Source organism: Cinclus cinclus, chromosome 2 (assembly GCF_963662255.1).
Source record: "Cinclus cinclus chromosome 2, bCinCin1.1, whole genome shotgun sequence".
Lineage (NCBI taxonomy): Eukaryota > Metazoa > Chordata > Aves > Passeriformes > Cinclidae > Cinclus > Cinclus cinclus.
Genome location: NC_085047.1, coordinates 93,432,698 through 93,451,181, shown reverse-complemented (window position 1 = coordinate 93,451,181; position 18,484 = coordinate 93,432,698). Strand labels below are relative to the sequence as shown.

At 41.6% G+C, this 18,484-nt stretch overlaps 1 protein-coding gene across 1 annotated transcript in view; it reads left to right on the top strand.

The window, feature by feature from the left end:
- The first annotated feature begins 709 nt into the window (after positions 1-709).
- The window catches only part of NAXD (NAD(P)HX dehydratase), a 47,964-nt gene continuing 30,189 nt past the window's right edge, over positions 710-18,484 (top strand). The window contains exons 1-5 of the mRNA XM_062515091.1: positions 710-1,850; positions 3,068-3,439; positions 6,831-6,981; positions 8,004-8,049; positions 9,647-9,735. Coding sequence (XP_062371075.1) covers positions 1,289-1,850; positions 3,068-3,439; positions 6,831-6,981; positions 8,004-8,049; positions 9,647-9,735 — 1,220 coding nt within the window. The 5' untranslated portion in view covers positions 710-1,288. The remainder of the gene's footprint in view (positions 1,851-3,067; positions 3,440-6,830; positions 6,982-8,003; positions 8,050-9,646; positions 9,736-18,484) is intronic.

Genomic DNA, 18,484 nt, shown 5'->3' with positions numbered 1-18,484 from the left:
GCGGAGCGGCCCTGCCTTGTCCCCTGCGAGGATGTGGGGACGGGGCGCTGTCATCGCCCTGGCCGCCCTGGCCGCGGCCCTCTGGCTGCGGCGTGACGAAGGTACAAACCTCCGAGCGCCGGCCCGGGCGGGAGGCGGGTGGGCGCCGGGTGCTGGCGGAGCCCACGGAAGGAGCCCCGCGAGGGCTGGGCCGAGGCGGGAGGGAGGCGGTGGCGGCCTCGTGACGCTCCTGTCGGAGAGCGGAACCGAAGCGAAGGGGCGGCAGCGGGGCCCAGCACGATGCGGCCCACCCCCGCCTGCCGGGCCGCTCACCTGCCCCGCGGAGGGACGGCCGGGGGCGGGGGAAGCGCTCACAGACCCGACCCCCGGCACCGCCGCAGGGTCTGCCAAGGGCAGCGGCTGCCGGGTCCCCGCGGGCCTGCGGGCGGCGCCGGCTGCGGCGCGGCCGTTGTGGCGGCCTGCAGGGGCAGCGCTGCCGCGCGTGTGCGCGCCGGTGCGGGAGAAGCCCGCCCCGGGCTGGGTGACACGGCGGCCAGGGCGACACGGCTGCCAGGGCGCAGCGATGTCGCTGCCCGCGCTGGCGCGGCGCGGCCCGGCCCGGCGGTGCGCGGGGGTGAGGTAGGCGCCGAGCGGAGCTGCAGCGCCCTGTCGGGGGTGTGTGTGTGTGCAGGGATCGCGCTCCACTGCGGCGGGGAGGGAGGGGGAGGAAGAGCGGGAGGCAGGCGCACTGTGATGAGCAGAGCCTCCAAGTCCAGCCAGCGCCGTCGTCCTGTCGCTCCCAGTGGAGCCCGGGGCGGGGGAGCGGCAGCGCACGGATGACTGCCTGAGAGAGGGGGAGGAGGGGACCGCGGCTCCGCGCCGGGTGCTCGTTTGTTTATTTTTTATTTATCATAATCCTTTTCGGAGGAGGCCAAGAGGAAGAGGCTTTTTTTTTTTTTTTTTTTTTTTTTTTTTTTTGTGCTACCTTACCGCCCCTCTTGCTGCAGGTGCCCGCAGCGCAAAGCGGCGCCTGGAAAGTTTTGTTTCCGTGCGTGCGGGCTACGAGCGGCGGCGGTCCGGGATGCGGGTCCCGGGGCTCGGCTCTCCGCCGCTTCCCGCCGCACCGCGGCTGCCGGGGCTGGCGTAGGCGCCCCCTGGGAGAGCCGCGTGCGGGCATTAAACCCCCTCCCTCCTCCCCGCCGCCCTCCTCCGCCCCCTCCGTCCCTCCCTCTCTCCCTCCCTCCTTCCCTCCCTCCCTCCTTCCCTCTCCCCGGTGCGCGGCCATTGCAGTGACCCCGGCCGGCCAAGGATGATTACGAACACGCGGGGCTTCCTGTGGTCGGATCTGGAGACGCGGGCGCTGCTGGAGATCTGGGGCGAGGCGGACGTGCAGTCGGCGCTGGACGGCAACTTTCGGAACAGCCATGTGTACCGGGACGTGGCGTGCCGCCTGGCCGAGCTGGGCTTCGAGCGCACCCCCGAGCAGTGCCGCATCCGCATCAAGGGCCTCAAGCGGCAGTACTACCAGGCCCGGGACGGGCTGAAGAAGAACGGGCACGCCCGCAAGATATGCAAGTACTACGACGAGATGGACCGGATCCTCAGCTGCCGGGGGGGGCCCGACGGCGCCCCCGAACCGCTGGCCCCGCCGCCCGACGGCGCCCAGCCGGCCGCGGGGCCGCTCGCCGCGCCGCCCACGCCGGGCACGCCGCACAACAGCCGCGAGCTGGACGCCGACCTGGACGAGGACGCCGGGCCGGAGTCCCCGCGCGACAACTTCACCGAGGATTCCGGCGAGTGCTCTTCCTACGCCGACCACCCCATCAAGGTGGAGTGCCCGTCCTTCGCCATCCCCGTGCCGCCGGGTGACGGTGAGTAGCCGGCGGGCTGCCGGCGCCGGGTGTCCTCCCCTCACCCCGCGGGCTCTCGCAACCCGACTGCCGGCGCTTCTCCGCATCTAGCGCGCCACCGGGCTTTTGCCTTATCCTGCTGCCTCCTGCCCCGTCCTTCGCGCTCCGAACCCCGCCCGTGCCTCCCCCCGCTCTTGCACCTTGCGCGTCCCCGTGGACTGGGGAGCCCGGGAGGGGAGCGGGCTGCTGCGGGTGCTGGAAGTGCTGCATACCGGGGAGGGGGAGATGCTGCCGACCGTGACCCTAGTGAATTTTTATCGCTATTTATCAATGGCAAACCCACGGAAGACTAGCGCAAAGATTATCGAGACGAAGTGTCAAGTAGCATTGTACAAGAAAAGAAGCATCCTTCTTGCTGGAGGATTTTCCTGTTCCCTGCAGACTGTGTGCAGTTTTGCTAATCGGTAAAACGATGACGACGATAATACCTAAGAAATCTGCTTATTGTTGCAGATGGGCCAGAAAGCTAGGGGAGAGCTTTTGCATAATAAATTGCACGGGTCGCTTCAGAAACGCTGCTTCTAACTTTATCTGGCTTGCAGACAGAAACAGCACTTCCGATAAAGCATGTCCTTTCCCTGAGCGTTCTTTACCCTCCACGTTTGTATTGTGGAGGTACGGGGAAAATGTTGCTTGTTTGTTTTCAATCTAGATTAATGCAGGATTTTTAATACAAACAAGAACCTGCTTTCAGAAGTTGACATCACTTAGGAATCGGCCAATTGGTTGACGTTTAAGCAACCTTTTTCCACTTAAACCCTATCAAAGAGTTGTTTACACTATTGTTCTTTTGAAATGCAAATCTAGAATGCCAAAAGACTGAAACTCAATTTAGATTAATGTAATTACCTGCAATACACAAATGAGACTATACTATTTAATAACCTTCACTCAAACCTTTTTAGAAGATGAAAAAGACTCCCATTGTTGAAGTTAATACTACAAATAAAAAATGCCTCTGATTTTTCTGTTACCCTTGCAACTTGGTAGAAGTTTGTGGGTTTGCTTTAATACTCTGAAAGAAAAATATCTCAAATAAATACAGCACACACTGAGAAAGTGTAGCATAATGCTTTGTGAGATGTTAGGTCACATCTTGTAGGGATATTTTTTTTGCTGCTTTCCTCTTAGAAAATTGTTTTCCATCAGAAAAATAATAGATTCTTTCCTTGCTTTAGGCTTTAAAGAAGTCAATGCTCCAACTATTACCCCACCTCTCAATCAGCCCAAAAGATCAAAAAAGCGCCATACAAATCTGACATTGGATAAAATGATGGAAAAATTCCTGCAGCAGAGCATGGATACAGATGAGAAATTTTACAGATTCGAAGAACAGAGGCTCAAAATTGAGGACAAGCGTCGGGAAGCTGAGCATGCTCGAGAACTCCAGATGTTACAGATGTTGGGACAGATGTTGGCTGGAATTTCTTCTACCGTATCACAAAGGTCACAGTCTATGCCAGCAAGTCCACCTCGGAGAGCAAACCATCGTTCATATGCGGATAACTTTAATTATAATGCTATGACAGCAACACTTTCTCCACCGATAGGTACTTCCTTCTACAGCATAAATAAAAGCTAGGGTACTTTTTAAAACTTCTGTGTGAAAGCACTGGTAGTAAGCAGCTTTTGAAAATAAAAGCTAATTGGAATTATTTAATACTGTGGTGAAGGTGTTTGTCTGATGTCAGTTGAAATTAAATCATTATTCGTTCCATTGTACTGATTGTTTAATACAGGTACATTAGTTGTAGCAAATTTTGATGAGCTTAATCATACATTTTGAACCTGTAAACCTTGGGAACTTCTTTCCACATTCATGTCTCTGTACAGTGGAGTTAGGAGGAGCTTTATACCTAAAAGTCAAGTAGGAGAGTTGCTGGAAGCATTAGTTACTTAGTAGCAGAATTTTTGCTGCTGTTCTGCTTGAAGTTATGAAGCATAACCCAGTATATGAAGTTGAGGCTGTGCATGTGTTTTTTCAGGGCTGGGAAAAGAGTGGAGTTTTGCCTACACTGAAGTAAGTCAGATGTTAAGATCTAGCTTCTTTAAAATAAATTTATTTGCAACAAAATTCTGAATATTATCTATTAAACATTGTATTATTGTAGTAGGTGTAATAGAAGATGAAAATATTTGCTTATGTTTTTTTTTTCTACACCAGCTCTTTATAAGTTCAATGGGCATCTGAAGTGACTTTAAAGAAAAAGGCAAAGCAGTATCTCAAGAATTGGTATTTATGTACAAGGTCTTCCTTCTGTACCTCATGTGTGGGCCAGAATGATGGTAGCAATCATTAACAAATTTCTTGGAATCTGTGTGCATGTGACGTTTATCATGGTCTCTTTGTACATGGAGGTAGACTGCATGGGCAGGAGGAAATCAGGGATTACTCCATCAGTGCTGGAGCTAGAGTCAGACTGGGGTTTAGTGATTGTAGCTTGCCATGTGGAAATCAAACAAGTCTTACTCTGTTCTACTTCTGAATTTCAGACTGCTTGGAAGAAAAGAAGTGTAGTTTGAAGAGAAAAAAAAAACCAAAAAAAAACAAACCACCACCCAGCATCAGTGTTGAATAATAATCTGGCATGCCAGATCCTAAGGGGCTTTCTCTGAGTCCTGAGAGGCTGTTCTAGTTGTGTGTTAGTTACTGCTTCCCTGTAAAATGTCTGGCAGACTGGGTGCTTAGGCTTGTTAAGGGTTTAGGCTGGCAGACCTAGTTGTGTTTCTTGGGTGTATAGTTGGTGTGTAGGATTTCTGGGTGGCAGCAGAGTTTTGTAGATAATTTATGGGATATGAATGGATACAATGTTTCAAATGTTTTCACATTTAAAATAAAGGAAAAACTGATGTGCTTTAGAAAATCCATAGGTAATCATTTAAGGTTCTAGACTGAAGGTACCTATAAGGCCTTACATTACTTCTGAAAGTTTTTTTCCTGAAAAGCTTAGTTATGTGTAACTACCTGAAACTGAGGTTCAATTTTTCTTGCTGGATTTCATCATATAGGTGTACAGGTATATTGCACTATGCAAAAATGCTTTTTATTTATTTAACCATAGCAAGAGCAATTTGAGATTCTAATCTTATAATTGGCAAAGCTTTAAAAAAGTGTTTATGCTAAAATGTGAACATAATGCTTCAGGCAACACATCTTTTAAGGAATTAAGATTTCATTTGTTAAGAGCTGAACATGCTGTAGTGATTCTGTAGGTAGAGTAGGGCTGTTTTAAGAATGGCTTTTTGCATAATTCTCTGCTTTCTCTCCGTTTATTATGTAGTCGCTTTATATTCACACATGAACAAAAAGCAGCAGCAAATAAACAGAAGGCCTTCTTAACAACGCTGCATTTTAAAGGTTCCAAGCTATATAGTATTCTTGTGTGGTTGAAAACCAGCAAGTGTATGAAGTGTGATTTAAAGAAAATAATCTGCCCTATTTTCAGAGAAGATGAGCATTTTTTTTCTCCTCTGGGTCACTGCAATGCTATTTTGGCCATAATCCAAAACAAGCTGTGGGTTTATTTTCTTTTATTTTCATTCCTTTCTTTCCCCCCCCCCCCTTTTTTTTCTTATTATCTCTCAGTAAGAGTGGGATGCCTGTATTCAAAAGCAAAAGATCAGCCAAGAGTATTTATCATTATTGAAGACTAAAGCATACCATTACTGAAGATTAGCATGTCTGGTTCAGGTTTAGATTCTGTGGAAGACTGAGAAAAAGATGCATTTTGCTGATAGCACACAGATTTGGAATTTTCTTGTTTATTACATTTTTCCCACTTGCGTCCAGTATTTCTGGAACAGTTTTTGTTCTTTTTTTTCCCACTCTTCTTTTCCTCTCTGTATTTTGGACTTGGGGGGTGGGGTTACTGAGTTTTATACAGCTGAATATAAGGAGTATATAATGGAGTTATTTTCTACATAATTATGTTATACATGTGTAGCAGTTCCTTGAAGGATTTTTAGAAGGTCTGTAAAAAAGTAAGCATGGCTGTGGTCTAGGACACTGATATTAGCATTCAAATAAGCCACTCTTCTGAACAGAATTTTACAGGTAATGAGGAGTTTTTAAGAACTTGCTCTTTTAGTGTATTTGCTGCAGTTTATAGTCAACACATTGTCAATAGAAGTAGTGATCTTCACACTTTTCCCGTCTTGGGTAAATGTTTTAATTCTTTCTAGTTGTAATTGTTGAAATAATTTTTTCTGAATTTTTGTAGCCCTTTGAAAGAGTAATTTGATACATAGCCTACTGAGTGTGCAGTTGTTTTAGTATGTGGCTTGGCATGTGGCTTTGCATCAGAAATCCGGAGATGTATTATAGCTAAAAATGATCTTTGTGTGATATTTGTGATGTTTGCATCTAGTGTGTTGGATTATAGTTTTGCAGAAAGACTTTCACTATGCTTTGTAACCGCCTACCAAAATAAAAAAGCAGTGAGATAGGCCCTGATTCTGCTAAGAGGTGGAAGTCTTTAAGGGGAAGCGAAATATAAGGTAGGGTGTACATTTAACATTTGGTTTTAGTTGCTTTGTGCTTGCTCTGTGGATGTGTTTAGTCCTTATTAAGTGTTCCTCTTTCAGTTGAGCTTAATTATTGAACTGATTTCAGACTGCACTGAGAAGGTATTTCTAGTTACAAAATGTTCATATAACTATTCTGATGTTTCTTTCTGTACCTGAGCCCTAAATTAGAACTGTGAACAGTCAGTGAGAATATTCTCTTCATCAGACCCTGAATGCATTTTTATAATCATCACCTTCCCTAGTTACTCACTGTTCTAAAGGCCTTTAAGTGACAAAGCATTTGGACTTTAGAAGTACATCACTTTGTGTATCTTTGCGTGAATTCATTAGTGCACATGAGTGCTTAAAAGAAATGCTTGGCATTACTTTAGGAAAGAACATGCTTCGAAGTAACACTTATTTTCTTCTTTTCAGTTATAGAGAGATCTTTTTCACTGCACAGAACACATACTCTGAAGGATATGGAGAATATTTTTCAGCTGGTGCGCAATGTTATCCCTCCTCTAACAGGAAAAAAGCATAAAGGTCAAGATGGTCGTGTAGGCATTGTTGGAGGATGTCGAGAGTAAGTTAAATAGAAATTTGGTTTTTGCTTCTGATAAAGCTTCAGGATGTCACAACTATTTGTAGAAGCCATTCAAACTCACTTTACACTTAAACCACAGTTTTCCAGAGAGCTTTTTTACTCCATCATCATGACCACGCATACTTAGGAAAGAACATGGTACCTTGCGGTTATGTTGCAAAATTTTGATACTGAATGTTATGGGAACTTAACATGCTATTTGTGTCTACCTTCTCTGTATTTTTTGGCCACCAAACTCTCTGCTTTCAGTGTTAGTATTTTCCCATTGCATGATGAGGTTTTAGAATAAGAGTGAAACAGTGGCATATCTGATTGTTTTGCTTTCTTGGGAACTCTGTATTTTCTTATGCTATGTTTTCTTGGGGGCTTTTTATTTTGAAAAATATCGGTGTTTACTAGATTCTGTCAATACCATGTACTGGAGTAATGGAAATATCCTATTTCAGGTAAGAAAAGATGTACTGCATAAATCAGTTAAGTGCTGTACTGACCTAATACTTTGAATGAGCCACTACACCTTCTTGTTTTTCATTTTTCCCTTTTGAAAAAGAGGTTACATCTCTCTCCTGTAAGAGAGTCTACTGCTGGACATCTGCCATTAATAAACATTCCATAAAGAGCTATCTTGTAGCTGGGTCGAATAGCCAGGAGTTAGGACCTAATTGTCCTAGGTTTTTACCTCTTGGCTGAGGTAAGCACCTTTAAAGAGTGATTGTGTTCATATGTCTTTCTTCAGCCTTTATAGAGAGAATTTAGGGCAACTGAAATCTCAGTTTAGGCATTTTAGTTAAGTATCTAAAGCCAGATGGGATTGATCCAGGTCACAGATCCCATATTTAGCTTGCAGATGAGGCTCTTGTTTTGTTTGTCTCTAAAATTTTACCTCTGTTACTTGAGAAAATTTTGCTGGTTTATGGCATGATCCTCATAAATATTCCTATGAAAGATCATTATCTAATCTCATTACTGTGCTTCCTAACCTGAATTTTATTTCATTTTAGATACACTGGAGCACCATATTTTGCTGCAATCACAGCTCTCAAAGTGGTACGTGTTCTTCTATACAAGTCCAAAAGGAACTTTTCATCATTTCTGTTGCTTAGGTGTCATTTTTAAAATAGCATGCATTCTGTAGTGCACATGAACTTTGAGCTCTAGAAAATGTTCTCTTGAGCAGAAAAAATCCTTAGTCCAGAATTTGTAGAAATGCTTTGTAAATGTATCATTTACTGTGTTTCATTTAATGTGTTTCCTTTCTCTGTGTAAGGTGAAGTTAGAAATATGTCCAGAATTTGACAGTTTCAGGGACTTGGATAAGAAATTTCAAGACTTCGTGAAATATTTTCTCCAAAAGTGAACAATAAAATAACCTTAGATTATTGTTTAAAGTTACGTTTTTTGCGCTATAGTGAGTTCTTCAGAATTTTTTTCTTGACTTAATACAACTTTAGCCTAGTAAAATTCTTGCATGCTGTAAGTTTAAAGATTGTGGGTGGAATTCCATGTAATTTCTAATAGCACATTTTATTTGCATTCTCATCTTCAGCAGAAGTATTTTCTAAACTTTTATTTTTTCCTAGAAGCATGAACTTCCATATTTTATGACATACTAAATGGCTAAACAGACTACATAAATACAGGGTGATTGTTCAAATGTAAACAAGTCACACATAATACATCTAATTTTCAGAATGCTGTATATAGTGTGTCAGTACTTTCAGTTCACTGCGTATGTTTTTCTTTTTGAAGACTTTTCTCAATATGTAGGTAACCATCCCAGATATTCCTAGCACCTCTTCCCTCAGGATGCAGACCCTCAAAGATTTAAAACTGAAATGATGTTATTTAAGCATGTTATTATAAGATTCCAAGGCCACTCAGCTTTCTGTCCACTATGTGCAAATCCAGTGACAATACTAGGAGGTTCCTTATTGAAGTCACTTGATTTCAGGCTGTTCTATGTGAACATAAACAGTCAGAGTAGCTTGAAATGTTAAATGTATGATAGTAAAGCAAAGAAGACACTTCCTTAATGCTGGGAAATTTCAGTATGCATGACTAATACAAGACTACTGGCCTGCTTACATAATTTTATGTGTATTCTGGTTTTCTGAGTTGGTAGCAGAAGCTTGAGACTCAACTCTTCACCTTTAATGTTTATTTAACATAGGGTGTGTTGCTGAAACTGTGCTAGCTTTTTTCTTCTTGTATGAATTTGGCCCACTGAGTAAAAATGGTAGGACTAGAAATGTATTAATGGGCTGCCATAGCTATTTTTGCAAGTAAGTTGCAGTACATGGCTCTCTTATGTAGTTTTTCTCATGTTCATCTGTGTTCTTTTGTATATGAGACATTATAGTCTGCTCATCTGCTGATAAGAAACATTTCTCAAGTGAATAAAAAACTTGAGATTTATGTTTTCAGTCATTCTGTTAGTGAAAAACAGAAAAAAGTTATACTGAATGTTAGATACAAAATGAACAGAACATTTAATACTAGTCTATGCTGAAATAGAAGAAACATAATAAAATTCATTTAAATTATTGAGAAGAATTCAGTTGAATTATTAATTGAGTAATCTTAGGAATGGTAAAGTTATTATTAAGTATAAATTTGATAATACTGTGCAAATTTTCTTTTTTAGGGTGCAGATTTGTCCCATGTGTTTTGTACCAAAGATGCAGCAACAGTAATCAAATCATACAGTCCAGAGCTGATTGTTCATCCAGTTCTGTAAGTGACTTATGTTTTGTTGAAATGAGCTAGTCAGGCTCACTAGTTCTAATATTTCAGTCTCATCATCAGTTAGTGTTATTTTTTTTGTTGAGTTACTGTGTGGATGAGCTGGAGATAACAAAAACTCCAGGCTTTTTCCTTTCATTACAAGCAGTTGAATAATAAAAATCAGACAACCAGTTGTGAATTTCTTTTCATGGCTGTGAAAGTACGATTTTTAAAAAGCAAAGATCTTTCTTTCTGCTTCTTGCTGATGTGTTCTGTTGTTGTAATGTATTTATCAGTGTACAGTAGCAAGATCCAGAACTACAAATAAAACAAGTCAGCATTTTGCAGTCTGCAGTTGAAAGGCAAATGGAGTGTGTTCTCTTGCTTCTTGAGCCCTAACAGTATTAATAGTAGTGTGTCTGTTTTCCTCTCACTACTCTGTATATAGACACCTATGCAAAATTACAAGGCAAGAGAGATTATAATTCTCCTTTTTCTTCATCAGTATGTTGCTTGAGATACACATCTGTTCTTGGGAATAAATAGATGTTCCAAAATGATATAAAATACAGGATTTAATTAAGAAGATGGGAAGTTTAATAAGTAGCTGTCCTCCTAATTGGGAAAATCAGTGTGTATGTGCTACTCTGAATTTTTGTTCTGAAATCTGTTACTGATTGATGAACTTTCTTAGGATAAATTAGTTTCAGTTAGGTGTTATGATGGTTTGCAATGAGCACTGCAAATGAGAATTAAGATGTGTGCCTTAGGTATATGCTTCTGCACATAGCTCACACCAGTGTGTGTCAAAGTCTGTTGGTGTACATAGCAAAGCTGTGATTAGGTTTGTCAGATACTGCTGTCAGGAAGGATTTATGACAGCAGAAATATTTTGGTGTCTGATAACAAGAACATGTTCTTCCTTGTGGGGATGCCCATGGTTGGAAGTTGTAAGTTAATTGCATTCTGAAGGTGGGTTTCATTCCTGTCTCTGGAGACAGAGGTGCTTAGAAGGAAAGCAGTTAAACAGGGTTGTGTTTTGTTGACTGTTTTTTTCCCCCAATTCCCCAAAGGTAGGAGAAACCCATAGCTTTATGGATTTCAGACAAAAATAATATTTGAAAGCAAGGCAGAGATGGGTAGAGTTTTTACTAGTGCAACTATTTGCCTCTTCAATCTAAAAAGCACCTCTTCAGTTGGTGTTCTGTCTGATGTCATATGCTAGCAAATGCAGTGGAGAAGCCTAATGGCAATATTAGCATTTAACCTGGGGTGTCTTGGTGTGTTCCACTTGAAATAGAGCATATGGTCATCTTGTATGGTAAGGAGTTGACCTTGCCTTGGGAAAAGTATTGTTTGTGTACATGGGAGTTCTTGATGTCTGGTAATGGAAAACATTAATAGGAGAAAGAGAAGCAGCACAGAGGAAAAGGGAGGAGAAAATAGGGTTAACAATAAACTTCTGTTAATGAAGGACTAGACTGTGCCTGCTAAGAAAGAGTGGGATTCTTTACTATTTTTTTTTATACACAGATTCTCACTGTCTTCTGTGGAATTCAGATTTTAGTGAAAACTCTGATCTTTCTACATGCAAAGACAACTTTTGATTTTAAACTTCTGCTCTGAGTTCTTCAGCTGCACACAGTACAGTCAATCTACAGATTTTCATATCTGTATATCTTTAAGTCTGTGACTCAGTATTTAATACTTTTATTAAGACTCTTGATTAATTTCACACAGACAGCTGAGCTAATTGCATAATGCAGTGGATCTGTAAATATTGTTTACATGACATTCAAAATGAAAAAATGCAAATATCTGAGTGATCAGACTTTACTTATTAAATTTTCTCATATTTTTATCTCTTCTGCTTCATTCTCAAACCAGGACAGAGGGAAAGAGAAAACATTTTCTGGTTAGAAAGGAAAAAATCTTGACTGACTCTACTGAGCCCAGGTTTTATTGAAATTTACAGCCTATTTTTCTTGTAAGGTCCTTTGTCTTTGGTGTCACACTTTTCATATGATCCTTTCTGTGTTGGGGAGCGGTTTGAGTTCTGCAGGCACGGCCGGCTGCTCTTGATTCAGAGCCTGATCTCTCAAATACTCTTTGTACTTTCTCCCAGGCCACACTTCACGCATGGAAGAACCTCCGGGTAAAACCCACGGGCAGCTATGTCATTGTTTTCTTTTGTGTCTCTCCTTAAAACTTTGCTTTGTTATGATTTCTCCATGACCCTTCAGAGTAACTAGGTAGCTGTTGTACCACTCTCTTATTATGCTAATTGTAATTATGGCCCTGTGTACTCAACTCCCTGTTTGAACAGCTTGGCATTTCGCCAGGGTTCAGCTGCCATTTTGTACTGCCTGGAGTCTGACATTTTATCATCTTAGCTGCCACTGCTTTCTCTACTGCCTTCACCTCACAGGGGATCACCTCAAAGGAAGGAAATGCTCTTTTCTTGCCCCCTCTGAATGCTTGGGCTCTTCTGGCTCCTTAGAACTGCTGTTGCAGATCTTTGCCAGCATGACTGGTGAAGAGTTAGAAGTCGGACTGGAGTGTTTCAGGTCTTTGGCAAATGTCTGTCACTTGAAGGATGCAGAGAATGTTATGTGAGAATGATTGAGCAGGATTGCAGAAGGAGGGTTATGAAAATGAACATCCATCTTGCAGCATTGCCAGGGCAATTCCATGTAACCTCAGATGCAGTCCATCCCAGGAATCCTTTTGATGTAACATTCTGTGCTGGGGACACCCATAGTGCCACTTTCTCCATGTTTTTTGTTTCTTGACTTCATTCCCTGTAAGTGGATGTGAGAGCTGCATGTGACAGCTTGGGATCTGGAAAGATGACGCTTCAGCACCTGGCTCTGTGTCCTCACTACCTGAGCAGGATAACAAAAGCAGGGTGTCTAGGGGCTGTGACTAGCCAGTAGTGTAAATAGTAATTTTTCCTTTTTGTTCAGGGATTCTGTCCAATGCATTATGGCCCCTTCCACAGCGACCTGGTATTAGTCAAAAATTGACCAGCTAACTGGTTCAATATGGTTGATGTCTGATTTTTGCTTTCCTGTGAAGAAAAAAAAAAAATGCGTATTGCAGAAGTTGGGGTCTTTTGAATAGTGGAATATACCCAGTCTTGGTGACATCTGCTCTCCTTGGTCTTGTCACTGCTATCCCAGGTTTGTGCTGCATTTTCCTGTTTTGTTAGCTAATGTGCTCCTACTGTAAATGTTTCACAAATACAGGCAAGATAAAACTTAGCTTTGCATTTTATTTTTATTGCAGGTGTTCTCTGTGTGAATTTTTGCTGTGGATGTGTGCACACTTCATGCATTTCCAGAGTAGAGTTTTCAGCTGCTTTTTTATATTTGCTATGTTAGTGGCCTGGCTCAGATCAGGTTGAATAGACTTACTGAATACCTGTATTGGGTTAGCTTATCCTGTCCTGGTAGGCAAGTGATCACAGAGCTAAATGAGCTGTATGAACCCAGCTGGTTGTATGTTAAAAGAAGAGAGAATAAATCTATTGTGCTGTATTCCCTTCTCACAGGGATTGTTCGTAAGTGTACAGAGATTTTCTTCTCTATAGGCCAGAAAAGAGCCAGATACTATTGAGTAGCCTTCTTGTAAGCTGGTTATCAGACAGTTTGTAAAGTCAACAGTCTATATACTCCTTGATCTCCAGGGTTTTATCAGAGAAGTAGAATGAGGTCATTAATTTCTTGTGGTGCCAAAGAGGTGATGTAATTTTACATTACCCACCAAAAAAAACCACCCTTGAACAAGGCATGGATTTAGAACTAATACCTTCCTCTTAGCTGGTTGGATCTCTGGGTTTGTGTGGACTGGAAAAGATTGTCAGAATTACTAGAAGTCTTACAGTTAATTGCAGAGTTCAGGTTTTGGGTTGCATTTCGAAAAAGATGATTCTTTTGAGTTTGAAATGAGAGTAATTGGGAAGAAAAGTCTCCTGAGGCTGGACTGTGTGTTGAGGCCAGTTACCTTTAAAGAAGAAACTCAATGAAGATTGGGGTTTCTGGCACATATTTTATCTAGTTTTATTGAATTTTGACCATATGTTTTGACCATTTGAAAAAATCATGGAAGTGAATCATGTAGCTGAGGCCCTGCTAAGTTACTTGAGCACTCTGAAACAGTGCCAAATCTCTTATAGAAGGCCCAGGAATAATCTTAAGATTTTTGGCCCCCTGTAATTTATTACATGGAGAAGAGATGCAAAACCATTGATGCAATGTTGGGAGGATGCTCATACCTTTTAGCTGTGTTAGCTAAGGATAGCTGTTAAACACTACTTCAGTGTTATGCTGACACTAACCTTGCTTTTGGATCAGCTGCTGGAAGAAGTGCAGAGTTGTCACCAGGAAAGTCAGGGAATTAACAGAGATTCCTTCAGCAATCAAAAAGATGTCTCACAAGTGACTTGGCTGCCAGGTCACTATTACACCAGCAGAGAGGATGAAGGAAGACATAAACTTTGTGATGTTTCTTCCAAAGCCTCCTTTAGACATCAGCCTGACTAGGAATCACATGAGAAATTTCAGGGTTTTTTTCTTGAGTACTTAGAGAGAGATAAAGTTCAATTTGTTTGTGCTGACTCAAAGAATTTATATGTTTAAACTCTTTCTTGTTCTGTCATGCAATGCCACGGCCAAAACCTGCTTATAGACCTGTTTCCCATGTCCAGCTTTCTTGGCAAAAAACTGCTTCTCCTTTGCTGTGTGTTGCACAGTGAATAAAAGCTGGGAGGTGTATTCACCCCATACTATGGCCCCTTCCTTGTGATTCCAGCATAAATTTTATCACCTCCTCAAAATGTGAGAAGTAGCCAAAGATTTTTAGCATTGCTGCAGGGAGTGCTGCTGTCCTTGCTGCCGTCTGATATGTCAGAAAGAGATGTACTCCAGTTAGATCTGGCCAATTTTATCTTCCCGAATGCTTGCCATACTGCTGTGATTTGAAACTGGGATCAAATTTCTTTGATGTTGAATCTTTCTTGAGTTTGAGTGAAGGCACACATCCCTGGGGTTTGTATTTGAAGGTTTTAGGATCCACTTTTTTATTATTTTTTTCTTCCCCAGATATTTAGGGGAGCAAAGCAGATATTTAGGCTGAGACCTGTCCTGTCTTCTCATGTGTCCACAGCTGACTGGAAGTACTCTAACTTTCTGGATATAATTCACCTATCACCTGTGCCTTAAGGGTTGAATGTGGGGGCTACCAATGTGATAAAAGCTTGTCACTTTATTTACTGGTTTTAACATTTAAAAAATAAAAAACACATTATTTTTTTCTAGGGACATTTTAAATGTGTTCCTTCCTGAGGGAAATTACATTGTCATCCTCATTCTGTGGCTTTTAAAGTCACAAGTTTGGTTGATTGCTGTCTGTTTGAAAAATACTAGATGGATTCTATTTATCATTTCAGTTCACAGGAAGTATAGTGGGTCAAGATCACTTCTATGAACTCTGAAAATAGGAGGTCAAAACATTTGGTTATCATTATGGTTTTGGGGAGGATTGTCATAATACACACTGGTAATGTGTTTGAGATCAAAACAGACTACAACTGTGTATATCTAAATGCAGTCATAAAATGATTGGGTTGGTAGCTGTGGTATCTTTACAAGGCTAGATAAGGTTGACCTTCAGTGCTGTTGTCATGTCTGTATGAGAAATCTCAGAAACAGAGTCAGACATCAGCTTCCTCTCCTTTGGGGCTCTCTCGCAAGATGCAAGAGGCTCTGCTCTGCCTAAGAGAGGTGATCCCATTTGTGTAGTGCTTTTGGGTTCATTGTTAAAGAGGCTGTTGTGGCTCCAATGCTTGTAGTGTGTGACCACCCAGCTCTTAATGAAGCAGAACATCTGATACCTAAGTGAGAGTCTGGTGTCTAAGTAGCAGCTATGGAAAACACTTTGTTGTCATTATGAAAAAACCCAAAACAAGAATATGGTCAATATGGCATTTTTTTTCTAAATGTTTACCTCAATAAGTCACTCAGAGTTTTACTGCCTTGAAAGTAGAATAGGTAGCAAGTGAAGACTGCACATTAAGAACAGTCCCTTCCTATGAATTTGTGACACCCCTGGTTCTCTTGGATAATGGATTGCTCTTCTTGCTGCTGTTAATACTCAGAAGCAGCCTACCAGGTTCACTTCTGGTGTCTAAATAAACTTATTCAGTGTCTGTGAATGAAGACTTGATTTGAATAGAATTTAACCTCTCTCTTTAAGGTCTTTATTTTTCTTTCATTTTCTTCACTGTTATTTAATCAAATTGTAGCTGGAAAATATGTATTGTCTATCCAGTGTTTACAGATTGTACAGAATCTAAAGCTTTAAACAGCCTGTTAGGTGAAAATGATGCTTTTGTCTTCTTAATGTTTTTTTTGGGGGGGGGGGGGGGGGGGCATTTTAATATGCTAATCCTAATTTTAGTAAATTTATCTCTTTTTGTTCTCTAATTGCATCCAGACAGCTTCATGCCAGTGTGTTGTCTCTGTGATTTGCACCTGAGGTGCTTGTTGAGAGACACACTAGTTGATAATGGGCTCAGTGAGCTTCTCTAGAAGAAGCTATTATTTCCAGTTCTGTTCATGGGACTGAAAGAGGCTGCCTGAAACCTTTGACTTCTGAAAATTTGGTATTAATTTGCGAGAAAGATGATTTAAACATTGGCAAATACAGCCACTCTTGGAGTAGATAATTAGTTTAATTTTATGCTCAACATTTTTTTTTCACTGTTTGGGTTTGCTTTTCATTCCTTTCCAGGATAATTTCACTCCCTATCTTATTTTCCCAGTTTCCAATAAAAACCTCACATAAGGTTACAATTGTTACCCCAATTGGTAACAATTAACTTTCTGAGATTACTACTTCAGTTCTAGACCTACATTGTGTTCTATCTTTGTCTTTTTTGATGTGTTGTATTACATGACAGGTTCTAAGCATCAGCAGGTCTAACATTTGATTCACATTAATTATAATTATCTGCAGTGTTTGGACAAACAAAACTGAAACTCTTTCATCCTCAGATTAGAAACTTTTTCCCATCTTTGAAGATAAGTCTGTAGGTTTGCTATGAAACTGCCCCCTTAATGTGGCTTTGTCTGAATTTGCATAAACAGACTTGTGCAGTGGTACATTTTAATGGATTTGGAGTTGCCTCAGTCGTACCAAGTGTGTACAGATAATGAGCAGAATTTGAATAATGCTCTCTCCAGTGAGGAGCCATATAGTTAATCAGGTGACAGCAGTCTTGCTTTTGTCCTGTGTTCTTCTCTAGCAGGAGGTCCCAGTGATTGGCATTTTCTGATGTCCAAACCACATCTCTGATTACTAAGGTGGTACCAGCTCTGCCTAAGACCCATGTGAAGAGCTGCAGTCCTGCTGCCTCCTGTTTGTGCTGTCATTCATGCTTATCTACTATTTCTGTAGCTCCTGGTTATACACTTGCTGACTTTGCTTCACATTTCCTTGTTTCCCTGTAAAATTTGACAAGGCTGCACCTTATCTCTTGTTCCTTTCCCTCCTCTAGAAATCAATGATAGAAACGGCCATTCATCCTGAATGGGGAAAGCTGCTGTGTTTAGAGCTTTCTATGATTATTTAAAGCTATTGTTTGGTGGCTTTTGATCATTTGTTAAAAGCCAGTCTTTGAATAAAATGCAGCATAGAACCAAATTTTATTTTTCTGCAGAGTTGGGGATGGGAGTGGTGTTTCAGGTCCTAGTTGTCAAGTGTCCTCCCCCAGTCTGGGCAGTGACCAGCCTAGAGCAGACTTTCAAGCAGATGGCACCTGTCAGGTATCTGTTACAAACAGCTCTAGAAGATGCTTAGGAGCTGTGGGTGATATTAGGGCAGTACCCAGCATCTTTGGTATTTGTTGGGGATTCTTTGTTGGTTTTTTTTTTATGTTAGGAGTTTGTGTTTGTTTGTTTGTTTGTTTTTGGAAAGGGTATTACATCAAGCTTTTCCTAAGATGAAAATCTGCAGAACTGTGTTTTAGGACAGTTTTTGTGTGATAGTGAAATACAGAAGAGTTCTGAAGAGCAAAAAGCTTAACTTAGTTCTTCTTTCTTTATTAGCTCTTCACCTCAAGGCTGCCCCCAGTGACTTCTCCCAGTCTGTATTCATATCTAGATTTGGCCAAATCCAGGGGCAGCACCTTGCACTCATTGAACTTCGTGAGGTTAATGTGGCAAAAGTTATGTAAAGCCACTAACAATTTACAAAGAAAATTTGTCCTCATCATTTTAGAGACTCAGTGATGTTTAATTTGAAGAATCATGTGTATTTTGCCATGGAAAGTACTTTTCTTAATATATTCTGGAAGCAGAGAAAAGAGGAAAAAGATAAATATGCAAGATACTGAGCACCATACTGTGGTCCTGTCTACCCAGCAGCTTCAGGGACAGCAAATGATAAAGGTGTTGTGTCTGCCTTCCCAAGAGATCATCAGTCATCCCCTTACTTCTCACTAATAGCCAAGGAAAGCTGATCAGACCCCATGTCTGGTGTCTTTTTCCCCTGTCTGTCTGCTTGCTTGTTTGTTTAGATCAGACTAATGGACAGTGTATGAAGTTGATTCAGTGATTGCTGACTTTAGCTTTAGGCTCTTTCTTACCTAGGCAGCTTCACAGGTACGATGCAAGTTACAGAAGCTCCTTCTGTTTTTCTGATTAATTATTCTGTTGTTTTGCAGTTAATATTTATGTGTTTACCCTGCGATAGTTCC